The 19872-nt window shown below is 33.1% G+C and overlaps 1 protein-coding gene across 1 annotated transcript in view; it reads left to right on the forward strand.

Moving 5' to 3' along the window:
- The window catches only part of LOC126887253 (pikachurin), a 679948-nt gene that overhangs the window by 610301 nt on the left and 49775 nt on the right, over positions 1 to 19872 (forward strand). The window contains exon 6 of the mRNA XM_050654668.1: positions 17292 to 17428. Coding sequence (XP_050510625.1) covers positions 17292 to 17428 — 137 coding nt within the window. The remainder of the gene's footprint in view (positions 1 to 17291; positions 17429 to 19872) is intronic.

Genomic DNA, 19872 nt, shown 5'->3' on the forward strand with positions numbered 1-19872 from the left:
TACAATGACAACAGTTTAGTACAACATGCACATAATGTAATAATTCGAGGTAATAGAGAGAAAAACGACAGATGTTTACCAGTAAAAACGTTAAAAATAATAAAAAAAAACCTCTCTTTATATTATTCATGCAATAGACGTTTAAATAATTGCAAGTTTATTCCAAATAATTCCAGACAAGTGGTTGTTGTTAAATCGTCGTAAATTTGGCACATTTTATTAAGTGGGCTAGAAGTATTTACAAAAAATAATATGTTTCTTGGACGGGTTCTGTGATCCGGGACATAAAATTTTATTTACCCCAAAAGATTAGGCGAGTCTATTAAGTGATTACATAGTTTATAGAAAAAAATTAAACAACGTTGAAGTCTTCTTTGCTCTAATTTTTTTATATTAAATTCTTTTCTTAATGGTTGATACGAATCATATTCTGGCGATATTTTATGCTTTTTGTAAAATAAATATTTAATAAACTTGTTTTGAATTGATTCAATTTGCCGCATGTGACCACTATTTAATAAGGTACTCCAGACAATACTCCCAAATTCTAATTTGCTTCTAACAAATGAATTAAAGAGCCGATTAACTGAGTCGATATTATGAAATTTATATGTTACACGTTTAATAACTCCCATCATTTTGTATGACTGAGACATAATATTTTGCACATGTAAGTTGAAACTTAAATTATTTACAAACGTAATACCAAGATCCGTCACTTCATTGACCCCATGTAAGTTATTATTTCCCATATTGTACATAAAATAACTAGGGTTTGCCTGACGACTATATGTCATGATCGTACATTTGTTCAAATTAAAATACAGTTTATTACGTATTGACCAATCATAAATCTCGTTTAAATCGTACTGTAATTGAAAATAATCATTAAAATCTTTGATTTCTCTAAATATTTTTAAATCATCCGCATATAAAAGGCACCGAGATGTAATTAAAGAAGGTAATTCATTCACAAACAGTAAAAATAATAGCGGTCCTAAATTTGAACCTTGTGGTATACCTGATTCCACCAGGAAAACCTCCGATTTATCTCCTTTATATGATACAAATTGCCATCTATCTGTCAAGTATGTTACAAAAAGTTCTAGCAATGAATTGCTTACCTTAAAGTACAATAATTTTTCTAATAGAATATCATGGTTGACCTTACCGAAGGCTTTGGCGAAATCAGTGTATACCACGTCTACCTGGTTCTTGTTGACTATGACATCATTAATATAATTAGTAAATAATAATAAATTAGCTTCAATAGATTTATTTTTACAAAATCCATATTGTTGTGGCCATATCATTTTCTGTACATGTGCATACATTTTTTCATGTAAGATGTGTTCAAAAATTTTTGCTATACAATTCAAAATTGCAATAGGTCTGTAATTTTTGCAATCATTTCGTGAACCTTTTTTATGGATAGGAGTTACCTTAGTCATTTTAAACAATTTCGGAAAATAATTATTATCTACTATTTTTTGGAAGATAATTATTAGAGGATATGTAAGGTAGTCGCGACATGCTTTAAATATATACCCCGGAATACCATCAGGTCCCGAAGAAAACTTTGGTTTTAATTTTGAAAATGCGTTATGTATATCACGCACTGTAACTTTAGTGAAACTAGAAAAGAAACTAGCAAAGGAGAATTATTGTGACTAGAATTAATAAAATTTAAATCGTATGTAGAAGATTTATGGTCATATATAGACTCAAAATAATCAGCAAACTCTGGGGAAATTGTTTTACTGTCAGAAATTATTTCATTGTTTCCATTAATTCTACATTCAGTGTCAATACTCGCTTTCTTGTTTCTATTTACCAAATTCCAAAATAAGTTAGGGCTAGTATTGATACTGTTTTCGGCATTATGTATGTATGACTCATGCGCTTCCCTGATCCTGTTTTTTAAAAGTGCTCGCAGTCTTTTATATTCAGTTACATGATAAACCGCAACATTTCGCATACCCCTATGAAACTCTTTCTCCCTTTGCAAAGAATAATATCTGGAGTAAACCACACAGGAAATTTGTTTATTCTACTCTTAGTTCGAAATCTAGGTACACACACCTCAAATATTTCATAAATTTTATGATAAAAATAGTCAACTGCAATGTCAATAATACCCAATAGTACCTAAATATAACCATAAATATAACCATATAGTTAAACTATGTGACGTCACGGGTCGTTTGAACTATTTGACTATCGCAGAAGATTTTAAATTTGTATTTCTAAGTTATTACGAGTTTTTGAAGCGTTAAATTTTGGAAGTCACATTTTTAAACAAAACTGAACATTATAATGTAATAAAAAAATGTGCAAGTTCCCTATTTTCACTATTTTATATAAGATAGCTTTACACCTAAGAAAAAATTACCTTGGATGTGTTGGATATGAAGGTAAGAACAAGAATAGCCTCCCAAAAAATCCACATAATTGTGGATTTCCGAAATCCAACAACATTGTGGAATACCGAAGTTGTACGGGCTAATAAAACAGAAATTTTAAAATGTTATACAAATAGTGCTAACATACACAAATCATGATACCCATATATCTGCTTGAAAAAAAAATACTAGGACATAAAAAAGAACAGCAAAAAATGGTTCGATGGCGTCTGCCTAAAGTCTATAAAAGAAAGAGACATGGCTAGAAGGGTCATGCTACAACAGTGAAAGTCAAAAAGAAAGAAGAAGGTCTACCAGGGCGAAATAATCAGAGATATAGAAAAAAAATAAAAGAATGACCCAGTAAGACAATTCTTTAAACGTGTTTTAGATATCAGCGCTAGGTACCAAGCAAGAAGAGTAAACTTAATTCAAAATCGCAACAATCTATCTTCTATCAACTGTTAAATGACAAATCTAGCAGAAATACATCAAACATAGAAGGAGATAGTTGGAACAGAAGACCATTACGAGACATACGAAGAAGTAACGCAGGCAAATAAAAAACTAAAAAGAATGAGGCACTAGGCCGCGATTTTTCTATACACTCAGTTACTACATGGAGCAATGATCGAATTAAGTGATCTACATCACATTTTGGAATATTCATTTAGATTCAGATTCAGAACTTATAGCATTGAAAGTTCCTATATTCCGAAAACAGATTTCCAATACTGTATGTATTTCTGAAGCTATTTCCTTGTGGCATTTTTATGATTAATTATTTATATGGGAAATAAGCCACAATTAAAATGAAAAAAATAATTTTATTAACGTTTCGACGCCCAAATCGGGTGCCGTTGTCAAAATACAAAATACTACTAATGGAAACAAAAATGTTGTTGCTTAGTAAAAAAATTCTTCTAATAATTTATTTAATTTGACTCATTTATATCGGCAATTCAGATACATATGATACATTTTAAAGTAGAAGACTTTAAAATGATATTGCCAATATTTATGAGTTGCGTTCCTGAGACGACTTTACTGAAAGATAGTTCATTCGATTACATGAAATCAACCCCAAGAAAAATCAAAGAAGCGGCTCTAATTATGCTAAACGAAACCAATTGTGTCGCAAATTCCTCGGTGGAATGCAGTAGGATGTGGATACCCATACTGAAAGAGGAAGTCAATAGAAAGAAGATACCACAATTAATAAGTCAATAGTCGAGTTAGTACATATTTTATATTTTAGTATTACTTATATATCTATATATTATTGATATTATTTATAATTTAAACAAAATTATAGTAAAGTCAGAATTTGGTATTAATTTTGAGAGTAATTTAAATGTAAGACCAAATACTTACGATGTCGGGATAGTATCACGAGGTTTTTCCTGGTTTTCCCTCGTGATTTACTATGAGATCTCTAACACTAGAATTTTAATATCACCGTTGCATGTGGTTGTCTTTTTAAAGACAGATCACATGCTATGATTTTTTTTGTGACGGATATTCTTGAGTTGGGGTTGATTTCATGTAATCGAATGAACTATCTTTCAGTAAAGTCGTCCCAGGAACGCAACTCATAAATATTGGCAATATCATTTTAAAGTCTTCTACTTTAAAATGTATCATATGTATCTGAATTGCCGATATAAATGAGTCAAATTAAATAAATTATTAGAAGAATTTTTTTACTAAGCAACAACATTTTTGTTTCCATTAGTAGTATTTTGTATTTTGACAACGGCACCCGATTTGGGCGTCGAAACGTTAATAAAATTATTTTTTTCATTTTAATTGTGGCTTATTTCCCATATAAATAATTAACTGTATGTATTTTTAGATGAGACTTACAAATGAATACAGTGGAACACCGATAAGTCGGCCCCGATAACCTGGAGATCCGACTAACCCGGACCGATTTTCATCAGACAAACAATTCAACAATGATAATATTTGAGAGATAATGGGTATTTGTGTAATTTGAACTATACGATAGTAAAAATGACTTATGGCACACGGCAGACCGACGTTCATTTTCTCGGATTATCGGAAACAACAGGCACCTGTATTCCTTTATTGATTTCAAAATGTCTTAGCATTGTTTAAAAAAGACTAAAAGACTATTTAAAAAATTCTTTTTTAAACAATGGCCTTAGTCTCCACTGTTCTTAAATAACATAACATCGTTCCGATTGTGACAGTATTGTGTATAGTTAGTACACTCGTGTTGTTCGCTTCCGATTTGTAATCGTGCTTCAGATAGGTTTGTGTTTGCGTTTTTTTTTTTGTCTACATAATGGTAACAAAACGTAAAAATGTTGTAGTGGCAATGGAACAGAAACTAGAAGCATTAGGTAGGATTGAATAGAACTAAAATTGAAAAATTTTGTTTCAAAATGACAACAAAAGAGAGTTTGGACAATCGGTGCAAAGCTAATAAAGCTAAAAATGAGACTCTCGACGACGCTTTATATGTGTGGTTTTGTGCGGAACGCGAACGTGGTTTACCAGTGTCTGGACAAATTATTTAAGAATCAGCACTCAAGCTAAATAAAATGTTGCCTGATTGTGAACCAAATTTCACTGCGTGTCAAGTTTAGCTGGATAGATGAAAAAACGTCATTTAATACGCCAACTATCTATCACTGGAGAAAGTCTATCTGGGGACAACAACGCTGCCCATGACTATAAATACAAGTTTTTGGATTCTGTGAGAGAAGAAAAAGTATACTCTGTACAACTATACGTAATTTAGATGTGTACTGTGCATATATATTTCATGTTATTTTAATTATAACGGAGTTTATTTCTAAGTATACCGTATTTTATTAATTTTTACCATATTCTCCGGCTAACCCGGATTTTCGATAACCTTGATCGGGCGTGGTCCCGATTAATCCGAGTTATCGAGGTTCCACTGTACTTTTGATCCAACTAAATAACCGTGTACATAGTGTTGCGAACCAAGCGAAAATCCAAAAGTTGGCGTCAACGAAATAGCATTGGTTCAAAAATATATTTACTTAGGGCATGAAATCCAAATTTCCAGGGACCATCAAACTGCTGAATTATAAAGAAAGATCATGTTAGCATGGGTCACATTTGGAGCTCTATCAGACATCTTCAAGAGCAACTTGCCAAATTATTTGAAAAAGAAGACTTTCGACCAATGTGTGCTTACAGTCATGACTCACGGCACCGAAACATTATCATTATTCTAGGCCACAGCAACCAAACTTAGAGTGGCCAAAGAAGAATGGAACGGTCACTACTTGGACTGACTCTCAGAGCCAGGGTCAGAAACGAAGAAATCAGAAGGACAGGCACAGGCGTCACAAATGTCATAGAGCGAGTAGCATGGCTGAAGTGGAATTGGGCGAGCCATGTAGCCAGAATGAAGGACCGGAGGTGGACCGAAAAAATTACAGTGTGGAGACCAAGAGCAGATAGAAGAAGTAAAGGTAGACCACCTACACGATGGACAGACGACGTCAAAAGGATTGCTGGGAATTGGTTACAGGAAGCCTATGATCGACAAAACTGGAAGAAATTAGGGGAGGCCTATGTTCAACTTTGGATGCAGAAGGCTGGATGATGATGACGATGATGATGATGATGATGATGATGATGATGTGATGATAGTGTTGCATTTGTTTGGCCATCGTTAGATATATTTATATAGATAGATATATTTATTTAGATATATACAGCTTTGAAGAACTTCTACAACCCTCCTCGTATTCCTGATTCATAAAATTTTCAGACATAAATTCAAAAGGGGTGCGCTTAATTCTCCCTTTGTTGTTTAGTTATTATCTATTAGAGCAGAATGGGTATTTACTTTCAAACTAAACTGGGTAGCTAGTTTAAATAAGTACGCTTACACTAATTATTAACGTCGGGGATTACGAGGCACATGAACCTCTGTCGGGGTGAAAACGTGCTACAAAAGGCTCAGCCATATTGTGGGTTTACATTCTTTCGGTGTGCCCGCGAAGCGCTGTGTAGTAATTATGTTAACGGGGATGAAAACATTGCGAGAATGTGTTAAGCAGACGACACTATTTGTTAACTAAATATTATCAAAAACAAATTTCAGTTTCCTTTATTATGTACCTACCTAATGTGTGTGTGTCTGAGGTTTAGATAGAGTAATGTTAAGATGTCCCTAGGAGTTTAGGTTTCTTACTTGGTTTCTTTGTTTATTTATTTTGCGTACGAATCGAATTGTTCACAATTGTTATAACTCAAGTTTATTTTTTTTAATTATCCCGGTTTTTTATTAGTACATTCTTTCACGGTTTTTGCTCTAAATTTTAAAGAACCCCTTGGATTGACATGAAATTTGGCATACGCATAGCTTACATGTCATAGAAGAAAAGTGATATTGTGCCGATGTGTGCTTTTGCTCTGGGGTGACTTTCACCCCCTCTTGGGGGTGAAAATCTATATGTCCAAAATAAGTCCGCAAATGGGTAAACTGACTAATTTTAAGTAACTTTTGCTCTATAGAGCTTTTTCGCCAAGTCAACACTTTTCGAGTTATTTGCGAGATAATATGTTAATTTTTCAATAAAATAACCACATTTTTAGACGGTTTTTCGCAAATAACTCAAAAAGTAAGTATTTTGTCGAAAAAATCGTTCTTAGCAAAATATATCCTGTAAAAAAGTTTAAAAAATGGTGTACGCGCTAGGTCTCTCGACCACGTAGAACCAGAGTTATAGCCAATGAAAAATAGATCCATATTCACCAAATTTAAAATAGAATATTTCGACGTGAAATATCCAAAAAATTAAGCACTTTTTGGGGAAAACCCATTATAACTTTTTTAAAGTTTTTAAGAAAAGCTTTATTTCCGTTTTTATAAAAAGTTTCTAGCATTCAATTTAAGCAAGTTACGCTCAAAATAAAGTTGGTCCTTTTTGTTTTGGCAAAAAAAATCGGGAAGACCACCCTCTAATTAGCAACTTAAATGAAATTAATCGTTACCGCTCCACAAATTATTTTACTTATGTTTTGTTTATATGATTTGTAAGTTTCATCGATTCAAAGTGCTTATTTTTGAAAAAATTTGGTTTTAAAGAAAAATTTTTAATAATTTTAATTTTGAAAAATATGCTTTTTTCAAAATAACTTAAAAATTGTTAGAGATACCAAAAATCTCGAAAAACAAAAAAAGTCAGCATTACTTTTCTGAATATCATGTATTTTTTTGTTTTTCTGTTAGACAAAAATTGATTAAGATTTGGTGTTTCTAAATTTGCATACATTCGTGATGAATGACTCGTTCAACCCCTTTTAACTACAGCCCTTTCAAAAATAAAAACTTTGAACCGATGAAACTTACAGATCATATAAACAATACATACACGAGTTAAGAAACTTGTGAAGTCGTAACGATTAAGTTCATTTGAGATACTAATTAGGGGGTGATTTTCCCGATTTTTTACCAAAAAAAGGGACTAACTTTATTTTGAGCGTAACTTGTTTACTTTTGATGCTATAAATTTCTTTTATAAAACAAAAATGAACACTTTACATAATTTGTAATGAGTTTTCCCTGAAATGTGCTTCATTTTTGGTTATTTCACCTAATAAAATATTCCATTTGGAATTTGGCGAATATGAACCTATTTTTCATTAGCTCTAACTCTGCTTCTGCTAGGTATAGAGACGTGATATATACACCATGTTTTTAAATTTCTTACAGGCTATATTTTTCCTAATAATGTTTTTTCGTCAAAATACTTACTATTTGAGTTATTTGCGAAAAACTGTCTAAAAGTGTGGTTATTTTGTTGAAAAAATGAACATATTCCCTGGCAAATAACTCGAAAAGTATTGACTTAGTGAAAAAACTATATAGAACAAAAGTTACTTAAAATTAGTCAGTTTATCCATTTCCGGACTTACTTTGGCCGAATATTTTTTCACCCCTAAAGAAGGGTGAAAAGCATCCCCAGGGCAAAAGCACATATCGGCACAAAATCACTTTTTTTGTTTGACTTATTAGCTATGTGCATGCCAAATTTCATGTCAATCCAAGCGGTTCTTTAAAATTTAGAGGTTTTGCAATATCTTACCGTTAAAGAATGTACTATATAGCGTTCTCCACTTTCCGCTTCCTAGTTTCCAGTTTCGTCGGTCATTCCATTCGTCAGGGTGAAGGTTCCTTTCCGACATTGCCTTCTGAATGCCTTCTAGCTAGGATTGTTTCGGCTTTTCTGTCTTCCTTCTTTCCCTTGGCGTACATCTTAAAATTTGTATTGGTAGCCTGTCGTCGTCCATTCTTTCTACATGACCATACCAGATCAGTTGTCTCGTTTGGATTTCGTCTATGATGGTTGACTTGACTCCCATTATATTTCTGATGGTCTCGTTTGGATTTCGTCTATGATGGTTGACTTGACTCCCATTATATTTCTGATTTGGTCATTTTGTATTCTGTCAAGCCTTGATTTTCTAGCTGAACTTCTCTAGAAGTCCATTTCCAATGCAAGTAGGCGTGGTTCCAGGGATTTAATAAGTTACCATGTTTCACATCCCTAGAGCACTATACTTTTAAAGATGGAGGTAAAGACGAGATGTTTTGTTTGATTTGACAGTTCTTTTGACCACAGCATAAGATTTAGGCATCCAATTACCCTTTTTCCTTTCATGATCTTTTGCTTTATCTCTCTTTAGGTGCGCTCACTCTTGTTGATTGTTGTTCCCAAATATGTATATTTCTCACAGTTCTTGATTGTTTCATCTTCGTTGACCATTAGATCTTCTACTTCGTTCTACGATGCATAAGTGTTTTGTTTTGTTTCTATTTGCAGAAAGACCCCATTCTTCATATGTTTGAAATAACCGTCTCGTCATGAATTCTAAATCTTCCCTCTCTGCTGCCACTACGACTTGGTCGCTCGCAAAATGTAGGCAATGTATACAATATTGTATTATCGTTCAAGTTGGATCCCCATCCCTGAACAAGATCTTCTCCACTGTTTTAGTGCTTCATCAAGTTAAAACAACTTAAAAATAAAACACAGCCTTCTTCTTCTTCCTTAACTTTCATCGCTGTTTCTTACTCTTCGCCACCCATTCCTATCCATCGTATGTTCCTCACCTAACCTTTCTCACACTGTAACCTCGGAAACCTTTTTTGGATGGTGCTAGAAAGGTCACCAATAGAGACACTGCGAACGGCAGCCAGATGATTGGTGTAAAGCGAGTCGTGGGTTCGAAACTAGCTTTTGGAACGTGGAATGGGGCTAATAGAAGAAATAGGTAAAGATAAGACAAGAGAAGGTAGATTAGAGAAAAGAGAAAAGCAGATAAAAAGATAGATAGGTAAAATTACCATAGAAAAGAAAAGAGATACAGGGCACCACTTAACTTGTTGGGGTCACAAGGGGAAAATTAAGAAACCTTAGAAACGAAAACAGGTAAGGAAAGATAATTAGGTTCTGAGACCAAGTATCAGAAAAGATATAAACAAAGCATACAAAGTTACCAAAAGTTTATAGTTCAAAATTCAAAAACCACCCGCACTCGGTTTTATAAAAGAAGCCATTCGCACAGCTTTTAATTAAATAGTGAATGTTTGTAATTAATGTTTGATAATAAAAAGTTCTTATTTAATGATTAAAAAGTTCTATTAATGAAATAGCTGTCCTTTAGTGAACTAGATTACATCGGTGGTTAGCCTTAACCACAGATAAAGAAAGGTTTGAGATGAGGTAGATAGCCCGTAGATTAGCTCTACTTTTGGAGATACTTGTGGGTAGTATAATTAGGATACTTACAGTAATTCTATGATGTTGAATCTTAAATTGCACTGAATCTAACTTCATTTTAACTAGTACTTCAAGCACTGAAGTTACTTATATTGTGATTTGGATCTAATCGGATGTTAGATCTAAATCAGGAAGATGATATAGTGTGAATTCACATTCAGATAAGATAATAGAGTGACTTTTCACTCCCAAGATATACTGCAGGTAAGATATTAGATGCGAGACAAACACGTCTGCACTCGAAGATACTCAACCACCAAGTCCAGTCCTATTCGCAATATTTTCGATGTATTTTCTCTAAAAAAAGTGGAGATATATTCCTTCTTAAAAAAATGGCAACTTCTTAAAAAGAACCGACCTATTTTCGTTTTTAGATAAAGTAACGGTACATCATACAGATAGCGAAAAATGAAGTCAAGGGACCTAACGGTTGTTTTCAGAAGGGAAAGTTATTCAGTCAAAAGGTTTCCTTTGAAATAGAACTTAAACGGAAAGTAGCAATAAAACATTGCAATACACATCCCCGCTTTGAATAGAGTGGAGTACCTAACGGGATCTTAGTAGTAAACTTGTTGGGAGGTTTTTATACTAAACAAATTACAATAACAAGAGCTATATAAAATAAGAGACTTTCGGTCTATTTTCAAAACATTGTGTTTCGGCAAAGCTGCAATAAACAATGGTCCATCTATAATAATAAACTCAGTTATTTGCAGATACGGCCATAGGTGTACCCGTAATGAGTGCTAGTGGGCTTAAAAATTAATCCAAAAGGCATATTAATTATTTACTAATCCTATAATATAAAAAAAATGTTACAACTCAAGTCTCCTGCCAGACAGTTCTTCCATCTTTTCCTCAGTTTTCCTGTATTTCTCCTTCTATTAACTTATAACAGCTCTATTCTTCATCCGACATAGTTTTCATTTCTACGCCTAACGTGAGCAAACCATTGCAGTCTTTGTTCTTGAATCCTTTTTGAGATTATAGACCCTTTCCCTAATTAAGTTCTTCCTGATCCTGTCTCTACTAGTCTTATCGAGCATCCACCATAACATTTTCATTTCAGCTACCTCTATCTTCTTTTCCTAAATCTTTTTATATGCCACACTTAACCGCCGTATACCAACGCATATCTCACCACACACTTGTGTATCTTTCCTTTTAGCCCTTCCCCATGTTCTCCCTTTTAGACATGCTGATTTAAAAAATCCTCTTCTTCAATAGCCCTTCTCCAATCCACCACTTCTCTTTCAACATTTCTTTGATCTTCTCTACTAACACGATGTCATCAGCAAAGAGCATTGACCAAGGAGTCTTCTTCATTACCTTCTCTGTCAGTATATGCATAACAAGATGTTGGGACTCACTGAAGAGCCTTGATGCAAACCAACGGTCACTGGAAAAGAAATTTATCAGTCTCTTCAACACGTATCCCAACTTGTTACCCAATTATGTTCTAATAATTTATTTCTAAAAAGAAGGTCACATATTGTTAGCCAATTAATTATCCATTACTTGGCTAACAATACGCACTATCTATCGGAGTAATATTTTAGCGCTTTAGTAAAGCATTAGAACGAAACAGATCAGGTCATTTCGCTTTATCTATCACGTAATCAGGTGTAGATTATGTCGATTACAGCGTAGAGGTTTGTCCATTGTGTATGAAATGGATCCAGTTGACCGTACAAAACGGACTAATTAAGTGTAATGAATGAGGGTGTAACTAACGATGTCAAAACTAATTATCTTGCAGTCTGCTCGCAATTTCATTGAGTTCAAAATTATCTGAAGGAGTAATTAAATGGAATGCGTTGTTTTTATTATAATTGGGTCTTATTTTAAGTAAGGCGTTTATATGGGATTGAGACACAATTATTGGTGTAATGAAAATTACATTTTTAAGTAACTTATGTTTGATGTTTCTATTTCCACTCCGGAAATAGTATTCCAAAAAGAAAAGAAAATTATTTTGCGAAAATTCTGAAAATATCGTGATATTTTTATGTTATGTACCGTAAAATGGGGTGAATAGGAACGGTTTCCAACTTTCAACTAAAAAAAGTCACTAAAACATGTTGCAAACATAAAACTTATGCATTGTTATTTTTTCTTACCTTCCTCTTTTTGAATTTAGATGTTAAAAAATTAGAAAGTTAATACTCTAATCACAAAAAAATCAAAACTTGGTGTTCCTATTCACCCCACCAAGCGAGGTGAATTAGCTGTATTAAAAACCATTATGTTTCTATTCGTACATGTATAGGGTCAATAGGAACAGGTAAAAATGTGTAAGGTGTAAAGCAACATACACGTTTATAAATATAAAGTTTGTGTTATTGGAAAAATATGTTGTTGAAATGAAAAACATTATTTTTTAAACTCTGATTTGGCATTTTCCTCTGAAAGACCATCAACCAGTTTCTTTAATAGTCTAGGAAACTTGTCCTTAGCTATTGTAGGCTCATTCCTGCCTGCTCTTGTTTTCCATTCTTCAACTATTTTGCGCCACATAATCTCCATGGGTCTTGTTGCGTCGTAACATACATTTTAACTTTTTGGACAACAGTTCTGATGATTGTAGAGAACCGTATAAATATTTATTTCAAATTTACTGACTCCACATTTGGTCCTTCGAGCCGGATGCTAATAATTAGTACTTATAATAATTGGAAAATTGTGTTAATTAATACCACGTGTGGTTGAGGACCTTGGTATAAGTTTGTTTTGGATTAGAGACGATAGCCAAGCGCTAGAAACACGTTTTGCAAGGCATGGTTTCTCCATTCTCTTTGTGTGAATCAATATACTCCGGTATAATTTGTCGTTAAATGCGATATTAATTAGTTTGGTCTTACTTTATGGAGATATTAGATAAAAAAAGTCATTTCTAATGTGTAGGGTGACTGGCAACACGGTAAATATTATGTTCCTATTCACCACATATATCTCAAATTCATGATGTGAACAATAATACTTGTTGTTAACAAAAAAAGTCAACAGATAAATTAAAATACGACCATGTTATATTGTTGTAAAGGTTAAAACTAACAAAAAAAGAGTAAAAAAGGGGGGTTCAAGGCAGGTTTTGTTTATATTCGATTCAGAGTTGGACCACCATCTCCATATAGTAACTATTTCAGCATCCTTATGCATCATCAGTGAAGATTATGCAGTCACAACTCTGAAGGGAATACAAACATTCTGCCTCTTTTAAAGCAAACCATCGCGATGCGATGAACCCGCCTTTTGAGACGCAAAACAGCGACATCTCTCGTATTACGAGGAAAACGAAAAGCCCTAGATACAAAGTTTACTACTTTTTAAACAATTAGAATAATTGAAATAAAAATATAATAAACAATATTTTAAATCCAAGACTTTTCGTTAATAAACTGCTTTCTGGCTGCATCCCATATCTCCGGATTTTACAATATATAATCACATAGAGACGACGAAATAGGAGAAAGCAAATAGAGGACACTTAGGCCACGCATTTACCTTCTCTTCGTCTAGGAAAAGGACCGAAAGACAGTTTCTAAATACTCACAAATTGAGTAAAAATGGAAAAGATAAAAAAGGGTTCAAGGCAGGTTTTGTTTATATTCGATTCAGAGTTGGACCACCATCTCCATATAGTAACTATTTCAGCATCCTTATGCATCATCAGTGAAGATTATGCAGTCACAACTCTGAAGGGAATACAAACATTCTGCCTCTTTTAAAGCAAACCATCGCGATGCGATGAACCCGCCTTTTGAGACGCAAAACAGCGACATCTCTCGTATTACGAGGAAAACGAAAAGCCCTAGATACAAAGTTTACTACTTTTTAAACAATTAGAATAATTGAAATAAAAATATAATAAACAATATTTTAAATCCAAGACTTTTCGTTAATAAACTGCTTTCTGGCTGCATCCCATATCTCCGGATTTTACAATATATAATCACATAGAGACGACGAAATAGGAGAAAGCAAATAGAGGACACTTAGGCCACGCATTTACCTTCTCTTCGTCTAGGAAAAGGACCGAAAGACAGTTTCTAAATACTCACAAATTGAGTAAAAAATGTTTGTATTCCCTTCAGAGTTGTGACTGCATAATCTTCACTGATGATGCATAAGGATGCTGAAATAGTTACTATATGGAGATGGTGGTCCAACTCTGAATCGAATATAAACAAAACCTGCCTTGAACCCTTTTTTATCTTTTCCATTTTTACTCAATTTGTGAGTATTTAGAAACTGTCTTTCGGTCCTTTTCCTAGACGAAGAGAAGGTAAATGCGTGGCCTAAGTGTCCTCTATTTGCTTTCTCCTATTTCGTCGTCTCTATGTGATTATATATTGTAAAATCCGGAGATATGGGATGCAGCCAGAAAGCAGTTTATTAACGAAAAGTCTTGGATTTAAAATATTGTTTATTATATTTTTATTTCAATTATTCTAATTGTTTAAAAAGTAGTAAACTTTGTATCTAGGGCTTTTCGTTTTCCTCGTAAAAAAAGAGTACTCTTTAATCCATTTTGACAGGGATTTTGTAGTTACCAAGAAAGTTTTTATGATGAGAAATAACCTCAAAATGAACGACTTTGTTTGCACGCCGAGAATAGAGCAACCAGTGACGCCAACAACACAAACCTAAATTTCCCAAAGCCATATCACGTTAGCCAACTTGCAAAACTTATATAGCGCAACCAAAGTAATATATACGTGGAGGAAGATTATTATTATTGATTAGTGAAGTTTTGTTCCTATTCACCCCACTCTTCCCATTCACCCCATTTTACGGTATTTCTTTTCAACCAAATTTGGCTTCGATCTTATGGACGGTGGTAATGTGTGGTATGTGTGGTACGGGTATCAAATTCTGATTGATGAAAAAATCAACTTTATAATTTTGTTCATGGTTGTGTTGTGTGTCGCATATATGTATTGTGTATGAGATTTTCGATGGTTTGTTCTTCGACTTCCTTTATTCCGATAATGTTGGTATGTACTTGTTATTGACTTCTGCTTTAAGTATTCTCAAATGCCAATTATTGCTTTCAGTATTAACTGCATAGCAGGCTTTGAAGATTTGAGACGAACTTAGTCTCCTTTTAGCTTGATTTACTTGACGCAGCGATGCGTCGTTTCTAATCGACTTAAATTTCTGCCCGGCGAGTGGCTTTTTCAAGTTTGGAGAAAGAAACAGAAGTTGCACAGAGCCAAATATGGAGAATAAGGTGGATTGGGCAGCAGTTCGTAGGCCAATCCAACCAATTTCGCCATGCCGACGGTGTAGGTGTGAGCCTGTGCGTTGTTATGATGGAAGAGTATTTTTTCTTCGCCAACAGAAAGTCGATATAAATCACACGTTGTGAACCCAGCAGGCGGTGGCCATCACCTTTGAGGCCGATATGACAGTGTTCGATTTCTTCGGAAGATGTTCCCGGTTTGACGTCAACTGTTTCGCTTTCCTCGGTCTCTGGTGTGTACCAGTGCATCCATGTTTCGTCAACCGTTATGAAATAATATAGAAACTCCTTCGCGTTACTCTTAAACAGTTTCAAATACTGCTCTTAAACTCTGAAGTGGTCTCAGGGTTGCGCTTATTGTCCTGAGTGAGCAAATGCGGCACCGATCGTGCCGACCGATTCTTATGCCCAAAATCTCAAGAAGAATATGACGAGATTCCTACTGATTAAGCTATCTCATGCACCTTTAGTCGGTGGTCTGAAAATACGATCTCGTGATTTTTTTGCCTCCGAAGTTATCCTCCGTGATAGCCGTTTTCGAGGCCCCAAGTCATTACTTATTAAAAACGGACGTGCTACCATCTTACAACTCGTTAAACAAATTTTTGACGTTCGCCATCGTAGGAAAACAATCACCGTACACGACATTCAAGCGCTCTTTGATTTTACTGCCGGATTTTCTTTTCAAAAACAGGATTCAAATCACCGACCGATATTGCTCTTTTTTATTTTTCTAAAATCCTCATACACGCTCAATTCCACACGCTGTGAAAACAAAACTACTAGTCCGATTTCGCTGAAATTTTGACACAGGTAGTCAACAATAATGTATAATATAAGAGGAGATTTCTTTTGCGATAGCGGCGTTCTCAAGCGCATCGCTTAAGTACTCATACATGCGTATCATACATGCTTAAGCGAATCGCTTAAGTACATTCATGCAATGGGACCGTGCAAGTTCGGCAAAGCGACCTCTATTTCTACGCTCTGTACTTTTATTCGCACTTTTAATTATATTGGCCAATTATATTAGTCCTGGTTGCTGGATAATTGTCAAGGCCATAGTCCAAAAAAATAATAAGAAGGAAAAATAAGATGCAGGTTATGTTATGCAAACATTAACGATTGTATGTAGTAAATAAAATTAGTTATTAAAATGCAGTACTGCAAGCAAAATACAATTAATTAAATTTACCTTTATATAATAATTGCATATCATATCAGTATTGTGGAGCAATATATAATTTTTCTGCTTCAATGACAGAAGGTATGAAATATACGTCAATTTGACAATTTCAATTGACAATATGAAATATTTAAGATAGTTGCAATATTTCTCCGCGACTCGCGCACGGTCGTTTCTCGTTTCCGTTCCAAGTACTTGCACACTGTTATTGTTAGGAATTTAATATTGTACATTTTTCTGTAGCTTATCATGAACTTTTCGTCCTGTAGATTGTTTTTAATAGTAGATATAATTTATTGATATAGGATAGAATGATACAATATAAATATAATGGTCGGTAATATTACTATATCGATAGATGATGAAATAAATAATAAATGAATAAAGGAGTAAAATGGTTTTGTACATAAAAAGAGCTACAGCTGCCACCCAATCACAAGATGTAAAAATATGCAAATTTAAATATTTTTATGTCCCTCTATAATAACCAAATAAACATCCTATACATTTTTGTCATTTATTTGCACACGAGGAATTTTTGAAATCCTTCAAATAACAAAATTCAATTATTCGCATTCTTTGCTACAATTTTTTACTGATAAATTCTCTTTGCATTGAAAATGGTATATATCTTGCTCAATATGTATTTTCCTTTTCAGAGGAATGCACGGCGGACAGATGCAGTCACGTGCCATGCCAACATGGCGGAAAATGTCTCACGAGCGACAACTCTGCGATATGTCTTTGTCCATTGGGGTTTTCAGGAGACTTGTGCGAGATCCGGGTTGATTTACAGGTAAATTGATTTATTCAAATGAGCCAGGCAGCGATACCGTGCTCCAAAATTATAAACAAGACAAAGTAAGAGAAATGCCAGTTTGGATGGCAATAAATGCTCTTGTAGAGTAAATCGATAAAATATGTAAAAAGTACAAAATACTGGTAGAAATAATTATTTTATTTCTGTACATATATATTTATTAATTCTACATTTAATTTTTCGTAGACAACAGGTTCTAATTATACTTAAAAACTAACAGGGGTCTCAAAGACCGACATGACAAAATTGTGGCATGTATTTTTAAAATGACGTCTACCAGTATCTTTATTAATATAGTAATAAAATAATATTTTAGGCACTTTCAAAAAAATTTAATAACAATTTCCCAAAAAGAAAAAAAAATAAAACAAGATACACTTTCTCTGAAAGCTTTTAGTCAGTAAACCTTAACCAATAAAATTCCGTGCTTGAATTAAAATATTAGTACAAAAATAAATTAACATTAATTTTTGTAAAAACCTATAAAATAACATGGAACTATGGAAATCATAAAATTTCTTTGGCAGAACTGATTTTTTGTTATTCTAATTATTCATAAGTTTCCACACATTTGGTACAAATAGCTATCAACTGCTCTAGACACGTGATAGTCCAGAGAAATAAGATTTTTCTCGTGACACATCCCCCTCCAGGCCGAAAGCAATTTTTTTGAGTAGTATGGACATCTATATTAATAAACTATACGCGCGGAGCTTCGCTGGTGTCGCTCCTAGCGGACTACTAGTTCAACTTCACCGGTAATTTTTAAATTTAATATTTAATTGACTTCGCTTAATATTTACAAAGCAAAAAAGTAATTAAATTGTAATCGATTTTTTTTAAGATTTTTCTAATCATTTTGACGTTCTATTGATAAAAATATGAATTTCTTACTTCGGATACTTTCACAATTATCGTGTAGATGGCGCTAAGATTAATAGATTAACTTATAATTACATATTACGGAACATTAAAAAAACTTAAATTCAGTATTTAAAACGTAAGTATATTTAAGGTAAAAATATATACCACAGCTTTGACCAACTAATATTTTTTATAATTAATGGTTTTAATTTTAATTTTAAATTAATCACTTTGACGTTTATGACAAATTTCCGATAAAGGTTTACAGACTTGTCACTACTGGCGCTCGCGAATTTGTAAATATCCCCTCTACGTACGAGCTCACAGCGTATATGTTTCCTGCAGCCGATTTTGATGATATCCATAGTTATAAACAAATGAAGATCAAAAACGGTAAATTTTAGTTTTTTCGTCTATTACTAAAAAGTGAAGCATTTTAAACAAATTTGAGAATAAGAAACTCATAAATCATATAAAAAACTTCAATATAGCGTTCGCTATATTGTCTAATATGTCTATATTTATTTGTTGCTTAAAAAATTGCAAAATAAGTCCTACATTTTGAGATTTTATAAATGTTCATAACTTATGTAAAAATTAAGTTGGAACTTTCTTGTTACAGGAATGCTAATACTTCGTGTGCTTAAAGTATATTTTAAATTTCAAAACAATTGGTCACATAGTTTAAAAGTTATTTAATTTGCTTATCTCAAATTTATTTTTTTTGCAACACTATAAGTCAGAAAATTATGAGATTACAGTAATACTTCGGACAGTTTGTGAAAGAAAAACATTTATACTATTACCTTTATTAAAAAAATGACAAAAAGTAATTTTAAACAGTGTAAAAGTATTTTGCAAAGAACATGTCGATTTTTTGTTTACTTATAAACAATTAGAATAACTTTTAACCGTTACTTGTAGAAAAATTATTTTTTCATATTTAGAAAGACTGAATCTTTATATACATTTAGAAAGAAAAACAATAATTATCCTAGGAAAATTAGGGACGAAGTTAGCCCCCCCTTTTTAATTCACATGTTCTTGCAAAATAATTTTGCAATATTTAGAATTATTTTTTGTCATTTTTTTAATTAAGTTAATAGTTTAAATCTTCTTCTTTCATAAACTATCCAAAGTATTACTGTAACTTCATCACTTTCTGACTTATAGTGTTGCAAAAAAAAATAATTTGGGATAAACAAATTAAATAACTTTTAAACTATTTAACCAATTGCTTTGAAATTTACGGTATGATTTAAGCACCAGAATTCTCAGCATTTCGTATAATAAGAAGGTTCTTTTAGAGAACGTATTTCGTATAATAAGAAGTTAATTTTTACATAAGTTATGAATATTTATAAAAACTCAAAATTTATGATTTATTTTGCAATTTTCTAAGCAACCAATAAGGATAGACATATTCAAAGAACGCCATATTAAAGTTTTTTATACGATTTATGAGTTTCTTACTCTCAAATTTGTTTAAAATGCTTAACTTTTTGGTAATAGACCAAAAAAGCAAAAATTTACCGTTTTTTGATATTCATTTGTTT

The sequence above is a fragment of the Diabrotica virgifera genome, chromosome 6, assembly GCF_917563875.1.
Source record: "Diabrotica virgifera virgifera chromosome 6, PGI_DIABVI_V3a".
Lineage (NCBI taxonomy): Eukaryota > Metazoa > Arthropoda > Insecta > Coleoptera > Chrysomelidae > Diabrotica > Diabrotica virgifera.